Raw genomic sequence first — 16,885 nt, 5'->3', positions numbered from 1 at the left:
ATTTTACAGACGTATAAAAAGGGGGAAAATCCACATTTTAAAGTCACGCACCAGCCTCTTCAGCACTTTGAGTCTCTCCACTGGATCATATATTCTGTTGGCATCAATGAAATCTGTGTATCGATCTGTGGAGAATAACAAAAAAGAAAGAAGAAAACATGAAAATCAAAGTCTACTCACACTAATTGTGGAATAATCTTTTTTGGGCTGTGGATCTTGATCACATGCTGTCACCGCTTCATATTCATGCTTTATTTTTGTTTTGTTTTGTCTTCTGTGGACAAACTTAAATTCATTTTCTTTTAATTTTTACCTGGGAATAATCACGGTGACACACTGAAGTCACTTGCGGTAAGGTATGGAGTCATTATCAGTAAGAGACACTTAATTTGGCTTTAATCGTGTTTTTTTTCACCTATGTCACCAGAGAGGCTCTGTAGAAAATTTAAAAAAATCAAATTTGTAGAGGGTTGTTTGTGTGTGTATGTGACACTTTTGGCCACTAGATGGCAGACACAAACTCATGAAAATCTTACCGTTGGTGAATAAGGGATCGGGAAGTTTACGGAAGAATGACTTGAGAAGACTGCTGATCACGTTCAGGTCCCTCCATTTCTGTCAAACACAAATAGAAATAAGATTTAGACAAATTCTTGCAAGAAAGAAACATGAGTATTTATCTCCACAGAGTTTGATTTGAAAGCAGCAAAGGAATGGATGACGCGGCACTCACGTCGTCCTGGACGTCGATGTCGTTCATGCCCTTATTGTTGAGCTCGTCCTGCATGTTGGAGATGGCGGCGTTGTTCCCGGGGACGCGGTAGATGCCCGTGTACTCCAGCCCTCTCTCCTCCACCAGCTTACAGCACACCTCCACGATCAGAGGCACAAACTAGACGACGCAACGGCAACGAGGGAGACATGTTTAGTGAAGAAGATGGGTAAAAGTCTAAAACATATTCAAGTGAAATAAACCAGTAGAGACCTTGTTCGTCTGTGCGGGAGGACAGTCGTCCAGTCTCACACCAAACGTGACGCCGGGAGACGGTTTCTTCTCGAAGGGTTTTCTCATGAGCCCCGGGATTCCCTTCCTCCACGTTCCTTTATCCTTGGGAGGGCTGGTGTCATCTGTGACAAGATTTGAGTGGATTGAAACTATAAAAGCTGGCTGCACAAGCTCCTCCCCCTCCCTGATCCTGCCCCTCCCCCTTCCAAACACCTGTTTCTAACAGTCCAGAACCAGTGAAAAACAGGGAAAGTGACGTGTTTCAAAGTTGTTGTATTTCTAGAACGGTTGATGACATAGATTAAAAGTTTGGTTTGTGAGTGTCAGGTTTTTTTTGTCAAAGCTTCTCATCAGGCTGAAGTTCTGTGCATTTTTCATACCTTTGTGCATGTTCTTCCGCTCCGCCTCAGGTTTAGGCGAGTGTTGACTTGTCGCTTTGGTCTCTCCCTTTCCTCCACGCAGCGTCTGCCTGATGCTCAGCGTCTGGCGAGAGGATCTGGGCGACGGCTCCGTCTTGCTACCGGTTGGACTGCGTGTGAAGAGAAGACATGGACGTGAATGTGGTTCGAGTCTACGACACAGTACCATACTCTCTCCTTACTCTTCCTCTTACCTCATCAAGGTGTTGTACTCCTTGATCTTCCTGCTGATGAGGTCATGGCTGGTGAAGACCGCGTTCTAAAGGAAGGAAAGAAGAGGAGGACAGAAAACGACATGAGACACAAAAGATGGCGCTTCGGCAAAGACCATAACTAACTATACGTAACGTGTCTTTACGTAACATGCTACAATCAGGTGACACGGACTCAAATTTCTATTAGAGTGAGAAAACGACCATGAAATATCCACTGTTTCATTTGGAAGTTACTGTAAATTTCAATATCAATAATAATAATTTTACTAATATAGCAAATTTAAATGGAGCTTAAAGATGATCTACATATGTGTAAAAGTCATAAAATCAAACACAGGCAAGAAAATGCATGTAGAATTCTGACTTCTTGAATCCCAGAATTCTCTGATTTTTTAATCCAATAATTCAGATTTTTTTTAATCCCATAATTCTGTCTTTAATTTTAGAATTCTGACTTTTTTAATGCCAGAATTTTGACTTTTTTAATCCCAGAATTATCTGATTTTTTTTTATCCCAGAATTATCAGATTTTTTTATCCCAGAATTATGTGACTTTTTTAATCCCAGAAGTCTGACTTTAATCTCAGAATTCCATGCCATTTATTTTTTTTTGCTTTCTTTCAAAAATCTTTTTACACATGTCAGTAATACTCCGTACTGATTGTATCTTGTACCTAATCCAAATTAGAATTAGTATTAGTTTGACAGAGTTGTGATCACATCATCATCCTGCCTGAGATGGAACAGACTCACGTTCTCACACGTTAAATTTAACAAAGTGTGTCCACACATCAGCACTTTACTGTGACAGAAAAACAGGCTGTGACTTTAAGAGGAAAACAGACAATGGAGCGTTATATTATTCAGTATTTTCACAGGTCATTTTACACAGACAAGTGTTATAACAGAGGATGTTCTCTGGCCCCGAGGCATCCGTCCTCCTGAGGAAAGAAGAACTACATGTGTCCTGCCAAAGAATTATGATACAATATAAAAGTGATCATAAAACTACAGAATTACTGCCTTATTGTATTTGCAGGGGCCACAGTTTTCTACTCCTGAGTTACGATGCTGGACAAGTGTTTCTGCAGAAGATTATGATGTCACAGTGAGGTTGACATTATGGCCTTTGGGATATAATATTTCACTGCATACTAATTTTTACTCAAAAATCCATGAATCTCTGAGTTCGAGTGGACGTTTGTGCCTGAAATATCACGTTCACGAGAACAGGGGAGACAAAAAATTGAAAATAGAAAGACTCCAGGTGCTGTTTTCACTGTCGCAGGCATAAAAATCAATAAATTGAAATAGCACTCAGTGACAAAGCTGGAAATGTTGACATTATAAAAAGCAAATATTGAGTTTTATGGGATTTTTCCACGGTTTAATTTACTTTTAAGCATCTTGTCTCATTGAAATTGTAGTGTTGCATCTCTTATTAACCTTTTACTATACATTTTTATAAAAATATCTCTTTTATAGTCCTTAGACGCACTTTTAATTGCATTTTACTTGATTCAATTATTGCTAAACTCTTCCTACCTCCCCGTCCAGGTTACTGTTCTCCTGTATGACCCTGATCCAGGCCAGCATGTCCTCCCTGTCCTCGGCCTGGAACAGGTACTCGCAGTCGGACGTGGTGAGCCGCAGCACGTTCTTCCTCTTGGTGTCGCTGTAGGAGATGTCAATGAGACAGGCTTTGATGCTGATGGGCAGCGGCTCGTCCGCCGTCTGGCAGTTGGTGTGAGCCTGGCCATCCCTCCTGTCCTTGTACAGGCAGAGGTAGTTGCCCCGCAGCACGGCGAACATCTGCTTCCACTGTCGTGTGCCACCAACCACGCGCTGCAGAGACATTAATTCAAAATAATACTGACTTTAATCTCAGAATTCTCAGATTTTTTTTTGAATCCCATAATTATGATTTTTTTAATCCCAGAATTCCGTCTTTTATCTCAGAATTCTGGATGTTTAAATCCCAGAATTATGTGACTTTTTAAATCCCAGAATTATGTGACTTTTTAAACCCAGAATTCTGACTTTTTTTTCTTAGAATTCTGACTTTGATCTCAGAATTCTCACTTGTTTAATCTCAGAATTCTGTGACTGTTTTAATCCCAGAATACTGACGTTAACCTCAGAATTCATGCTGTTTTATTTTGTTTGGCTTTCTTTCAAAAATCTTTTTATACGTATACTCTTCTGTACCCACTGTATCTCATACCTAATCAGAATTAGAATTAGTATTAGTTTGACTCTAATCCAGTGTATAAGAAGTCTGAGTTATGATCATATCCTCATCCTGCCTGAGGTGGAACAGACTCATGTTCCCACATGTTAAATCTCACAATCCTTTTCCATGATTATCGTGCAGCTACCGTGGAAAAAAACCCCACCACTCACTTCTGCTTCAGTGAGCCATAATTCACATGAAGTTATTATGAGCCACATGAGTCAGGTGGGTTCGACAATATGGTGTGAGTGACTGTACATGATTCTGTACCTTTCCCTTGTCTGTGTTCAGCTGCTTGAACTGCAGTAAACCCTCTTTGGTGGCGTCACAGAAGACGTCTGAAGACGAATCTCTCCTGGATCCGGAGTCTTCTGAGGACCGATCCACTGCCTGTGTCACCAGATCAGGGAAAATTAGGAAAATGACCACCAGAAACACAGTCACAGGTTTCAGAAAATCTTTCCAATATCTTTCCAATAAGAATTTGTATAAAACAAGGGTTTTACTAAGGTCAGTGTCACGCGTGAATCAATCATTAATCCTAAAAATTTTTAAAGCTGTCGTTAGGTAACACAGCCAACACTACAGACTTCTGTGGAAGCTCTTTTATGATCTGGGTGTGACCTACATGAACTTAAAAAGATACAATAAACTCACCTTTCTCAGACTTTTTAGACCAGGTATTAAAGACCTCCTAAATAGAAGGGAGAGAGAATATTACATAAATAAAAAAAACACCTTAAATTAAGTGTATTTCCACCCTAACAACTGATTCTGATTTCTGAACAAACGCACCCTCGGTTCTCCTCTCTGTAATTATCCAGACCCTCGTCGCACGACTTGGACCGCTCTGATTTGGGACCAGAATCTGACTCAATAATCGTGAGGTGAAGAGAATCTACGAAGGACAAAGTCAAATTGTAATCAACTGGGAAAGAGCCCAAAAACTTCACAATGTATATACGGAAGAGTATCAGTGACACATATGAAAAGATTCTTTGAAAGAAAGTAAAACAAATAAATAAAACAGCATGACGATGATTTCTCTGAGATTAAAGTCAGAATTATGAGAAAATAGATCTGATTTAAATTTCAGAGAATTCTGACTTTTCTTTAATCTCAGAATTTTGACTTCTCCTTTATCTGAGAATTCTGACTGTAATCTGTAATTTGGAATTTTTCTTTAATCTCAGAGAACTGACTTTTTCTTTAATCTCAGAATTCTAACTTTAATCTCAGAATTTTGACATTTTCTTTAATCTCAGAATTTTGACATTTCCTTCTCAGAATTTTGACTTTTTTTTCAGAATTCTGACATTAGTCTCACAATTCTGCCTTCTTCCTTGGAATTCATGTTGTTTGTTTTACCTTCTTTCAAAAAATCTTCATAAAAGTGTCCCTAATCCTTTTCCGTATGTATCATCATTTACTTTAAAATAAAGAAATCACCTTGGTCGTGTGAAAGGTGTCGCCGGAAGAGTGGTGAAGGTGACGGAGGACTGGGCGGGACGGTGGTGATGATGATGGGAGTCGTGGAAATGAGAGCAGAGGCAGGAATGTGGATGCTGTCCTGGTCAAGGCTGGGACTCGAAGGTTCATCTGAGGAGACAGAAGAGGATGAATATTATTATACAAAATAAAGACCAATTTTTGCCCAGAAAATGACAAACAATTCCTTCACTGTAAGACTTGATATCCTTGAATTTATAGTGGTTAAGTGCAGCATAAAAACATCATGACAGTTAAAAAGTCTAATTCATCTGTGTTATCTCAGCCTCAATAATCATGTGAGCAGACAGCTGTAAAAGTGCCGTGATAAGAGTGCAGGGAACAGAGACGCAGTCAAAACGCTATGAAGATATGAGTTTCTGTGTTGATAATATGGTTCTCTGTCGGCAAACATGACATCATCATCGGAACATGTGTCATCGTAACGTCTGATACACTGTATCAGCAAGAGAACAAGCCCGAAATACAAATTAACAGTCGTCCACAAGTGGGAACAGATATGATACGGGAAATGAATCATATCTGTGTATAATATATCTTATGTTATTTTTGTTTTTATAGTATGGCTGTTACCCATGTTTTATGTTACGGGAGAGGATTAGGACCACATTTAAATAAAACATTGGAACAAAACAGAATTCTGAATCTTAATTAATTCAGACTTTAGTCCCAGAATTCTTTTTTTTCACAGAAAATAGCAGTAGCTGAATACATGAAATCTCTCTCCCAAAAAAAACCTCCCACCTCCCTTGGTACGTAATCTTAATTTCTGCCAAGTCAAGCAGATTCCTCTCTGATTTAATCACTTGTTTGTATATCTATCCCCCTCTTTCAGTTTCTGGGAAGACTTATATGGCGGCAACCAGTGATGTCTGACACATACGGTGAGTCAGCTTTAGACACACAAGAATGAACTTTACACAATAGCTGCACATTTAGGCACAACAATTATAAAACAAATGCTATCAAGTCTTCCTTGAAATTAGTTGCAATTAGTTTTAGTTTTTTTTACATTTTTGGACTTAAATTAAAAATATGGAAGAGAACTGCATGTACACAAATATAGAGACAGACATTTCTAAATCCTTGCTTGTTATTTATGTTTTTGTATCTGTTTTGATGCCATTTTTAAAAGCAAGCTATAAGAACATTTTTACATTTTATAACCATTTGGCATTATTTTATTCTGCTTTCATTGAGATGATTTTCCCATCTACATCTGACCTTATTATTCATGTCAAATACTGTATGTTTTTGTCATGATAACACCATGTTTTTAGATGGTATTTGCATTATTATTTTATTTTTGTGCAGTGTCACATACCAAATATGACAGCATCTGGTGGAGAGTAGTAAAAATTATCAATTCCAAGGCAAAAGCCCAGATTGACACCCAGATATAATGTATTATACTTGAATGGACATTTTTGGAGCTCAACGGCATGAGTGTAACACTTGTTTGTACACAGTGTATTTCAGCTTCACTGTAGGAGCTGAGCTGGAAATAACAAGATCAAATAAAAACACATCTTGCCAAAATTCATGCCATGCGCATGAAAACAGCTAAAGACATTATCAAGAAATGTGCACGTAACGAAACATTCACTGGCAGTACAACAAAAACTGGGAAGTGCACTGATAAAATCTAAACTATATCTCAACGCTTTGTATATGTTTGTGTATACGGGGGGATAATGAGGACACAATTAACCCCAGCAGACGGAGGGAAAACGTCAAACACACACACACACATACACAAGCTGCTCTCATTGGCTGTTTATGAGTCACTAATAGAGACACAGAGCGAGGATGTGAGTATTTGTTTGATGCCAAGTTGGCACAGATGTCGAACAACTCCAGTTTCAACACGGCACACTTGGCTCTACCGCGCTGAATCCATGAAAAAAAAAGTCTGGAGAACAGAGCAGAAACATACAGCAAATTGAAAAAATATGGATTTCTTACCTCATCGTAAAATTGAGGCGACGTGACATTTTGCATGGAGTGCAAGCAGCAGCACTGCTCTGCTCCACGAGTACAGAATGTTTGGCGGACGCTAAACGCAGCACTTGTTCCACTTACTGTGTGAATGATCTTCTACTACGAAGTGTAATTGAAGCCAATTGGTGCATGTATGCTGTTATTTCTCTGTTATGTCACAGCACATTAGGGTGATGTTGTAAGGTTGTAAGGACTGAAGCTGCACCCCCAGAAAGTGTGGTTTGAAGATATCCCGCTCATAGACACACACCTGACACAGCGAGTCACAGGGAAATTGTGTATATACTGTATGTTGTGAAACTGTAACTACTCCTTGTTGTATTTTCCATTTAATCCACTCCTACTCCAACAAAACTTGTGGGGGAATTTCCCTCATTACTTGTGATCGTACCACATTTTATGAGAGTCGACACTTGGATGTGACGGATTTCGTTGTGTTACAGGCATATGAATAGGCTCACTCATGATTTTTTTTATGCATTTCTGTGGTTGAGTCGTCCTGACAAGAATGTTTACCCTCGCACAAGGAGACATATTCAAGTGTACACATATCGCCAAAGATAGAAAAGGAACACAAAAAAACAGCTTACAGCATTTACTGCCCCCGACGTAACACACACTGTATACAGATGATCCAGTTTTCCTCTCATGTGAAGGCTGTAGCTCTGGGGACATGTCTTATGCCTGATAAAATCTCATAATGGAAATACAACAAGAACAAGCCTATAAAAGCAACACCCACTTGTCAACTTTGACTCGGCCTTGGCTGCATCTCAGAGAAAAAGTATGTAGGGCTCAATGATTTAAAGAATGTTTTCGGGAGAGGCATCGTTTCATACGACACAGTCTTTGTACAATACGTCAACAGCATTGGCAGGTTAAGAAAATATCAATTCCATACATAGAAAAGACTCGAGAGTTTGAGGTAAGGTTAGTGCACACTTACCGATAAAAGGGATCGAATCTAGGGAGACATCCAAGTTGTCGGAGCCGGACTTATGTCGTGTGTCTCCCAGCCTCCTCAGATGCATGTCCCTGCAGCCGTCATTAGACGTCCAGCACATTGCTCCATCAGCAGATCCCGCCTTCACCAGCGGCGGCGACTTACGGATCACTCTATCCTGGCCTTCATTAACGGCAAGCACGTACGACGGGGGGCGAATATGGGGGGTTTCAGATTTTTTGTCTCTTCTGAGGACCACGACTGTTGCATCGGGTCCTTCCACGCCATCGGCAAGACCGCCATTAGTCCGTATGGGTGTGTGGGTAGAACTGACCTTTGGCATTTGGGTCACAGCTCCATTAGTAGTGGAAGTACTGGAGGATGTGGAGACAACTCCGCTCTGGAGTTGTCTCTGTGTGAGCAGCTTAGAGGACGGACCAGAGCAAGAGGAGGACCTGGCTGCCAACCCGGCCTCCATCCTGTTATCCACTTTCAGACTGTCAGCCCTGCCCCTAAGATGGAGATGTAGAGGGGAGGAGTAGCCAAGGTGGTTACTCATGATGGTAGCTCTTTGGTCTTTAAGAGGGTCTGTCGTTCTATTACTGGGTAAAGCAGGCAAAGAGTCTGAGATTGAGTTTTTGACAGGCAGTCGCGAGGGTCTCATTATGAGACCATCTGACCTTGACGGTGAATCTGCTGTACCTTTATTGAACACAGAAGCAGCCACAGGTGAGTTAGATAATCCACTTTTATGTCCTTCCTCCTCCTGTCCAGTGAGAGTCCTGCTAAGATGAGGTAAAACTCGTGGGCCTGCTCCCTGCCTACTGGCACTGGTTTCTTCTTGTCGACAAAGCAGCGGCCTGTCCTCAAACTCTGCCCGGTGAACGCCACCCGGCTCTGCAGACAACTGGCCCAGGTAGTCACATGAACGTGCTCGAGGTTTGGTAACTCCTGTTGGAGAGGAGAAGGGCAGGGCGTCCTGGGAAGCACTCCGAGGCCAGTTCCTTGTCGTTATCATCCTGCCCGTTCCACCTTCAAGCCTCTCTTGGGAGGCGCTACGCAATGGAATCGCTGCCGTACCCTGACTACTAGCATCTGCTCCGCGATCATTGGATATGCTCCTCTGTCTGACCTGGGAGCCCAGTGGCCCTCGCTGACTCGTGCCAGTTGAAGGTGGCGTACGCTGCTGGGTGTAGGCGGAACTGGAATTTGAAGCTGCGCGTAAACTGTCCAAGCGCTCCTGAATGGTGCGACAGCCGTACGTGTGCAGCCTCTTGGCGTCAATGTAGTCCTTATAGGTGGTGTAGTTTTTCCAGTCAATGTTTTGGTGTGGCGAGGTGGTTGGGGCAGTGGGGGAGGGCGAGTAGTGGTTGGCGCTGGGTGAGACAGCAGAGGAAAATGTATCAGGTGACGCAACAGTGACGGGAGCTTGCGCAGCTGGGTTTGAGGGGTCTGGATGCAGCGAGCCAGGTCTGGAACTTGAGAAAGGGGAGTAAACTGAGGGTTCTAAGGAAGATGGGTACTGTAACTTTGCACCCCCAGGTACTGAGGGAATAAGGGGTCTGAGTCTAGCTAATCCAGAATCTGCTGGAGAACTGTACCGATTCTCTTCTGTCCGATGGCTTGGGCCAGCCCGAGCCACCCAGGGACCCCTGTCAACCGGATCAGGAGGCATGGCTACTGTCCTCTCATTACAGACACACACCACAGTCTGAGGCTTTGAAGTCTGTTGGGGAGGGGTGGTTGGCAGAACAGGGACCTCCACCCGATAACTCTTCTCAGTGGTCCCACCTCTTCTTCCCGGTCCCTGAGCTGGCCCTCGGGAGGTCTCGCTGACCGGGGCAGGCTCTGATGATGCCACAGATTTAACTTCTATCCGAGGGTAGCATATGGGAGGAGGCTCTGGGATGTTCAGAGCATTTCCGCTGTACGCCTCGTTCCCCTTGAGGTATGCATCCTGGGAATACGCCTGCAAGAGATTATGGGACATGTCATGAGTGCTGAAACAGTAAAATCTGGATTACATGGGCAGGATACATTTACTGTAGACTGAAATTGGGATACAATAGTCAATGTGTGAACCTTTGGGAGTACTCTACTGAGCTTTTTTCTGGCTCTAAAACAGACACAGCTCATAAAAATCCCCCCAAAACAGCCATGAATACCAACACTGTTCTATTAAGGCCAATCAGTTTTAGATTTCTCTCCTGCTTTCAGCTGATGAAACATTTTGGACACATCTCCCACTGACAATCTATCTTCTGTTTGCAAAACACATCAACTGCTCACATTTCTGAGGGGAGAGAGAGAGAGAGAACGGTGATCCCTGAGTGTCATTTATTGACAGGATCATTTGCTTGGGATGACGAGATTATCAGGAAGACAAACAGTGTCACTGTGTTCCCTCAGAGAAGTGTAAGTGACTGAAGCTGAAAATACATTTCTGTATTTACAGAAAGACAGCAAAACAATAAATATTTATTCCCATGACAACGCAGACAAATGTTATTAATTACAATAAAAAAGTAGTAGGGCAAGAAAGCCGGACAGTCAAGAATAAACCCTTGGAGGGAAGAGGTCTGTTGACAGAAGCTGACTCACCTTGGGTACAGGAGAGTGCGCCCTGAGGCACGAGGACAGACTGAACGGAGGACGTCTCTGCCTGTCTCTGCCAGCTAAAGCTACTTCTGTCAGCATGGTTTCGCCAGCTCTACTGTCACAGTCACTGTATTTAACTTTAACTCAAAACTTTTGCTCGAAATAACCGTGCTCGCTCTCCACTATCATCACCTCCCAGTTGCCTCGTGAGTGAGTTATAAAGTTCCTCATCCTGTCAGCGCAAACACTCCGGAGAAAATGAAAGGGAGAGAGAGTTATAGTGCTGGACTTTAATCGATTGGCACTCTACCTGAGGTGTCGAGTTACAACTGCACTGAGAGCAGCAGCAGCAGCAGCAGCAGCAACAGCAACTCTAGCTCTCTTGGCGCCGCCCCTTTTTTTGGATTGCATAAACAATCAGGGACCAATAGAAAGTCATTTCTCGAATGAGGAAAGTACAGAGCACAAAAATGTTTGAGGTCTGCTGGCAAGTTACACTCCTTTATTTCCATGTTATTCCCGTACACATGCCAGTCAGGGAAAATAACCGACTAAAAAAAATAACCTGTGTAAACTCTGCACTTGAAAGACAGGGGAAATAACGTGGGTATTTTTTGTGTTTGCCACTTTGTGCCTATGAGTTTAGAAAGTGGTGCATCACGTCTGGAAAGAGAAGTAAGTAAAAGGGAAAGTGATGGCTTAGTTTCCCTTCTTACCAGAGCAGTGATATCCCTGGAAAACTGCAGTCCAGCAGAGAGAAAGGAAGACAGAGAAAGAGAGAGAAATGGGGAATAAAGAGAAGTAAACAGGTGAAAACTCACACAGTGGCAGCAATGAAGGTGAGACATGGAGTCAGGATTAAAAGAATAAAATACATCCTGCTGTAAGAATGTAGAGCAGAGAAGTCACAGTCAGAGGAGAAGAGTGGGGAAAGAGGTCAAATTCTGCTGGTTCTCAACACACTTAGCATTTCATCTCTGCTCTGTCACTCTCACCTGCTCACACACACACACACACACACACACACACACACACACACACGCCGCTCCATCACATGTTCAATCTTCATTGAGCACAAACACACACACACTTGTGAACCTGAGAGGTTCAGGTCAGCTGACTGCAGCCAGCATACAGGTTTGTCTCAATCGATCAAGTCACACCAACATTAAACTTAACTCATATAAACACTAAAACAAAAGTCCAAATTCAACAACTTTGACCAGTGTGTAGCATTTACATGGGTTTACTGACAAGAACTGAATATATTACTCGCACGTTTGTTTGTTTAAGTGTAAAATTGCTTTCGAAATAAAAGTCAATTGTGATGGTTGGCATGTGGTAACGCTTTGATGATCTTTAAATCTATTATTAAGTGAATATTGAACAGAAATGCAACATCTACAGTCATAATTACGAATAGATTTTCCCCCAAATCGAGTCCAGCTCCGTGGGAGGGGCCTCCCTCCTTCACTCCCCCAAAGAACTAAATCACATCTTGTATGACTTTACAGTTTAATCCCATAACTCTGGCTGAAGGCAGACACGCTGTAAACGACTATTAAGTTTAAAATAATCATTCCTTTGTACTTTAATGTATTCCAGTGGTTCATTAGAGATCCTTCACCCCCGAAAGTTCTCTCAGTTTCAGTTATGTGTGAGGAAACAGAGTGAGATCTGAGTCACTGAGTTTCTGCTTCATGAGAGAAATTCACCCAAACAAAGGTTTAAAAAAAAACCCTGTGTGGTGTGGAGACTGATGATTAGACTGTTTTATCGTCTGTCAAGCTCTGGAGCCTGACTGACGCTGTGTGTTCTTTCAAACTCTGGGTTTATAAAACGTCCTTCAAGCCCACCCAGCATCCACGTCGACCTGATGTGGAATTCTAGATAACGCGAAAAAATGTAAACCCGTTTCCACACAGGTGAAATAAGACAAACTGGTCCTTCACATTATTATGAAAACCTTTACATTATGTCACAGTTTTAAGTCACTGTCCACTCAATCTTGTCACTACGTTACTTTGAATAATTTTGCAGAGACTTTAACTTCAAACTTTCTCATGAAAAAGTGATTGTTGCTGAATAGAAATCGTCCTAAAAGTTAAGGAAGGGTTTAATTGAAACATTCTTCCCAAGAATGTTTTTCCAGAAATAAACAGACAATTCATGTCTGTGCTTTAAACTAAAATAATGATTCCCAAAGCATGGGGCGGGGACCCACAAATGTGTCGCAGGGGATTTTTTTGGGTCCCAAAACAAATTTTTGCAGAATCTTTTTGTCAACATTTATGCATAAAACTAACTTTTAATGAGGTTTAATGAGGTTAATTATCTATTGTGATGATTTTATTGTGAATTCTTTAAAAAGTGGATCCCTTTATTAAACATTTTTTAAATGAATGATCCAAAATCATCCATCTTTTCTAATTTCCACAAGCTAGCATAAAGTTAAACATACACTTACACTCGATGCACACTGTGCTATCTTTTCCCAAATAAGCAAAACCAATGAGACATGCGAGGCATTTAAACACAAATCATGTTAAAATAACATTATTTAATGGAAATAAATGGAACCTCACCAGTTGCAGAATGTCCTCGTCCTTGGGCATCACACAGAGCTCCAGCGCGGCGTCGCTGAGACACGAGACAAACAAACATGTTCTTCAATAAGCTGCGTTTTAAACGGAGTGAAAAAGGTTTTTGTTTTTTGTCTTATTTTCTCTATCATTAGTCCAAGTGATCTGAGCGCCGGTGGTGAAGAGATTAGATCTCAAGTCTGAGTCATTCAGACGGCAAATATTCCCTTTTAATTGAAGATTTCTGATTAATGTCAGAGGGAGGGCAAATATTTGTTGTTGGACCCAGACGACCCCCGAGACTGCTTTGTAGTCTACAGATTAAATATTACATCAGTGAGTCATATAAATATTAAGAAAATATTAAGTGAATTCGCTGCTAGGAGATTTTCTCGGCGATCAGGAATAACACACATTTTTCCACTTTTTTGTGACATCTTACATGTGATACTAACTTTTTTATTTAAGAAAATAACAGTCAGATGGTTGTAGACTTGTTACGCGGAGTAACTTTGTAACAAATCACAATCACAAAATTAACTTTATTAATCCTCAAAACACAGATAAAGTGTGACAACCTCTTTTTACCGCAAATGTTTTATGACTAAAATGGAAGACAACATAAAGAAGAAGACAAAGAAGAAGAACGACTAAAACCAAATACTCAAAACTACCCTGACTTGTTTTAACAGGAAGTAGAACGAATAAATTATTTCCTTAACATTAATATTTCCTTCCTCTCACTCTCATGTTTACATGGAGTTAAGTGACAGCAGATTTCATTAAAACGCCACCAAAATGAAAGAGCAGAAAAAAACAAAACAGATTTCCAAGTGATTTTTAAACAGTGTTGGAAAAGTTTTGCTGCAGAAATGTTACATATCGTGTCTTCACCTGTTCTGGATCAAAGCGATGACCTGTGAGTACGTCTTCCCGATTATGCTCTCTCCGTTCACCTTCACGATTCGATCCCCTGAAGGAAGACAAAGAAGAGAAATGACCATGCTGCAATTTTATTTATTACCGTCTATTTATTCCACCCTGAGTTGTTTTTTTATTTGCATTTTTTAGTATTTTAAAGTTAAAACAGGGTTTTAACCTCTTGACTTTCCCATTTCATTCCACCCTGTGTTGTGCTTTATTGTTGTATTTGCATCTCTTTTCTTTTTAAATTTTTATTTTCCTTTTATTGTGAAGCACTTTGAGCTGCGACCCTTGTATGAAAGGTGCCATACGAATAAAGTTTATATTTTTGTTTCAGGGATTCAGTGAAATAGGCTCTGAATTTATGTAACTTAATGACTGAGACTTTATAGACTTTACCAACGTCATCTGAGCACTGTTAACACCGAGTGAATCGCAGACGACACGTTTGTGCAAACACTCTTTGCATCACCGTAATTCCGGCGATCAGAGTCTTTGTCGCCAGAGAGGAGCGAGTAGGAAAAACGCCTGTACATACTGTGGTTTCCATGTTTTGTCCTGTTTTTGGACATTGAGACGAAAACTCGAATAAAATATTATTTTAAATATGTTTGATTCTGTTCAAGTTTCAAACTGAACACTCACAATCTGGTGTTTGTGTACAACTACAGTGTTTTTCTTGATTTTAAATTGTCAATACACAATTTAAAATGCAGTAAACTGTAAATATAGAAAGTTTTTCTGGAAAAATGGGCAAAAGCACTTAGTTACTTAGTTTCTGGACCTTTTATGGTTAAAATAAGCAAAAAAAAATAAAATGTCCAGACGGACATTTTGAGGCTTCGGTGTTAAAGGCTTAACGCTTTTCTGGGGTTGTTAAATGGATTACTGTTTTTTAAAGTCATCTGCATGTAGCAGGTCGGCTCGTCATCGTCGTCATAATGAGTTTAAACTTGTTTTCTATTATCTTCAGTTCACCATTTGTAATATTTTCATTTATGCTGTTGATGACGCAGGAGGAGTGGGATAATGTCTGTGAATCTGTAAATCTGAGTGACGTGTCCACAGTCAATACTATTATTGAGCAGGTGAACCAGCACAAAAGGACAAAATTATTAGGATCTACGTCCACTCAGGCTTTTCTGAGGACGGACGTCTTAGAAGACGGGGAGGTGAGTCGAGGAGAGGAAACGAGATAATTGTGGGAAAACATTTACAGTGGCTCATCCCAGGAGAGGAAAGGAGAGTGATGATCATCAGATAAAAGACACAGAGAGAGAGATTCACAGGGTTTGTCTGAGGCCACTTGACATTTCCAGTAACGCCGTGTCCAGTAAGAGCTTCAGCTATCAAATACTGACTACAAAAAACTGCTGATTCATTTCAATTTCTGCAGGATTTTTTTTTTTTTTTACCCTTTAAATTACAAAGTGAGTCATGGATTAATAAGAAATAATAACACAAAAATGGGGGGAGGTTGGAATAACAGTCGCGCAGATTACACTTTGTTCAACCTCCCACAAAGGAAGCCATCTGTTATTCTGTAACTCATCTATGTTTTGCCTGGCAGCTTCACAAGGAAGTGGAATTCTCCAGAGAGCCGACGTGAAGAAATCCTGGCACCGGGAGCAGCGAGAGCGGGTCAAACGTGAGGTGGTCAGAGTTAATCGTCAAAGATCTGCCAGTTACCGGGAGCTCAATCGTCTCCAGAGACTCTGTGTGTGTGTGTGTATACCTGTACAGAGTCCAGCTCCGTGGGCGGGGCCTCCCTCCTTCACTTGCTTGACAAAAATGGTGTCCATTGGCTCCAGACGGTTTCGCTGTCTCCCTGGTAACCGGAGAGAGAGAGAGAACATGGTCACACAGTGAAGAAGAGCAGCAGCAGCAGCAGCAGCAGCAGTGACATGAGAAAGTATGACACACTGCACTGGGACAGCACACATTTCATTTAGTTTTTATTTGTGCTACTGATCCAGATTTACTCAGCAAAGAACTATATATGCATTATATACTGTAACAAGCATTTAGTTGTATGACTGAAAATAAACTAACAATTAAATTAATAATTTGAGTAATTCAACACACAGAAAAAAATCTAAATACTGTACGTGATTGTTCTAGGTTCTCAAAACAATGTGGATTAACTGAGTGTAGGACAGAACTTTTAAAATGCAACTTAAAATCCGTTTTTACTCTTTAAAACATGTTGGTTTTATCTTTTTTATTGCATGTTTTTATACATTCTACAGTATTTTGTTTATAGTAGTATTTCTATTATATGTTTTTATTTTATTCATTTTATTTATCTCTGATATACAGCACTGCAGCACTGTTTCAGCTGTTGTTTTATAAATAAAGTTGGATTGGATTAGTACAAATCTGGTTAATGAATGAATAATTTTATCTCTGTAACATTCGTATAAAAAGTAAAAATAAAGTGATGAATAAAGTTTAT

General features: G+C 40.8%; 1 protein-coding gene across 4 annotated transcripts in view; it reads right to left on the bottom strand.

Moving 5' to 3' along the window:
• LOC122757999 (rho GTPase-activating protein 21-B) overlaps positions 1-16,885 on the bottom strand; it is an 87,077-nt gene that overhangs the window by 9,613 nt on the left and 60,579 nt on the right. For 2 of the 4 annotated variants that reach the window (XM_044011991.1, XM_044011812.1), the window contains 16 exons: positions 16,166-16,258; positions 14,401-14,479; positions 13,510-13,564; positions 11,641-11,664; positions 8,330-10,295; positions 5,323-5,472; positions 4,669-4,771; positions 4,531-4,567; positions 4,144-4,263; positions 3,186-3,485; positions 1,620-1,684; positions 1,387-1,535; positions 986-1,128; positions 734-892; positions 537-615; positions 52-125 (listed from right to left, as the gene is read on the bottom strand). In XM_044011991.1, coding sequence (XP_043867926.1) covers positions 52-125; positions 537-615; positions 734-892; positions 986-1,128; positions 1,387-1,535; positions 1,620-1,684; positions 3,186-3,485; positions 4,144-4,263; positions 4,531-4,567; positions 4,669-4,771; positions 5,323-5,472; positions 8,330-10,295; positions 11,641-11,664; positions 13,510-13,564; positions 14,401-14,479; positions 16,166-16,258 — 3,596 coding nt within the window. Of the gene's footprint in view, positions 1-51; positions 126-536; positions 616-733; positions 893-985; positions 1,129-1,386; positions 1,536-1,619; positions 1,685-3,185; positions 3,486-4,143; positions 4,264-4,530; positions 4,568-4,668; positions 4,772-5,322; positions 5,473-8,329; positions 10,296-10,927; positions 11,232-11,640; positions 11,665-13,509; positions 13,565-14,400; positions 14,480-16,165; positions 16,259-16,885 lie in introns of those variants that run through there. The other 2 variants (XM_044011903.1, XM_044012080.1) reach the window with 2 other exon arrangements.

This window comes from Solea senegalensis, linkage group LG1 (assembly GCF_019176455.1).
Source record: "Solea senegalensis isolate Sse05_10M linkage group LG1, IFAPA_SoseM_1, whole genome shotgun sequence".
Taxonomy (NCBI): domain Eukaryota; kingdom Metazoa; phylum Chordata; class Actinopteri; order Pleuronectiformes; family Soleidae; genus Solea; species Solea senegalensis.
Note: the sequence above shows the minus strand (reverse complement) of the source record. Positions and strands in the feature narration are given on the sequence as shown.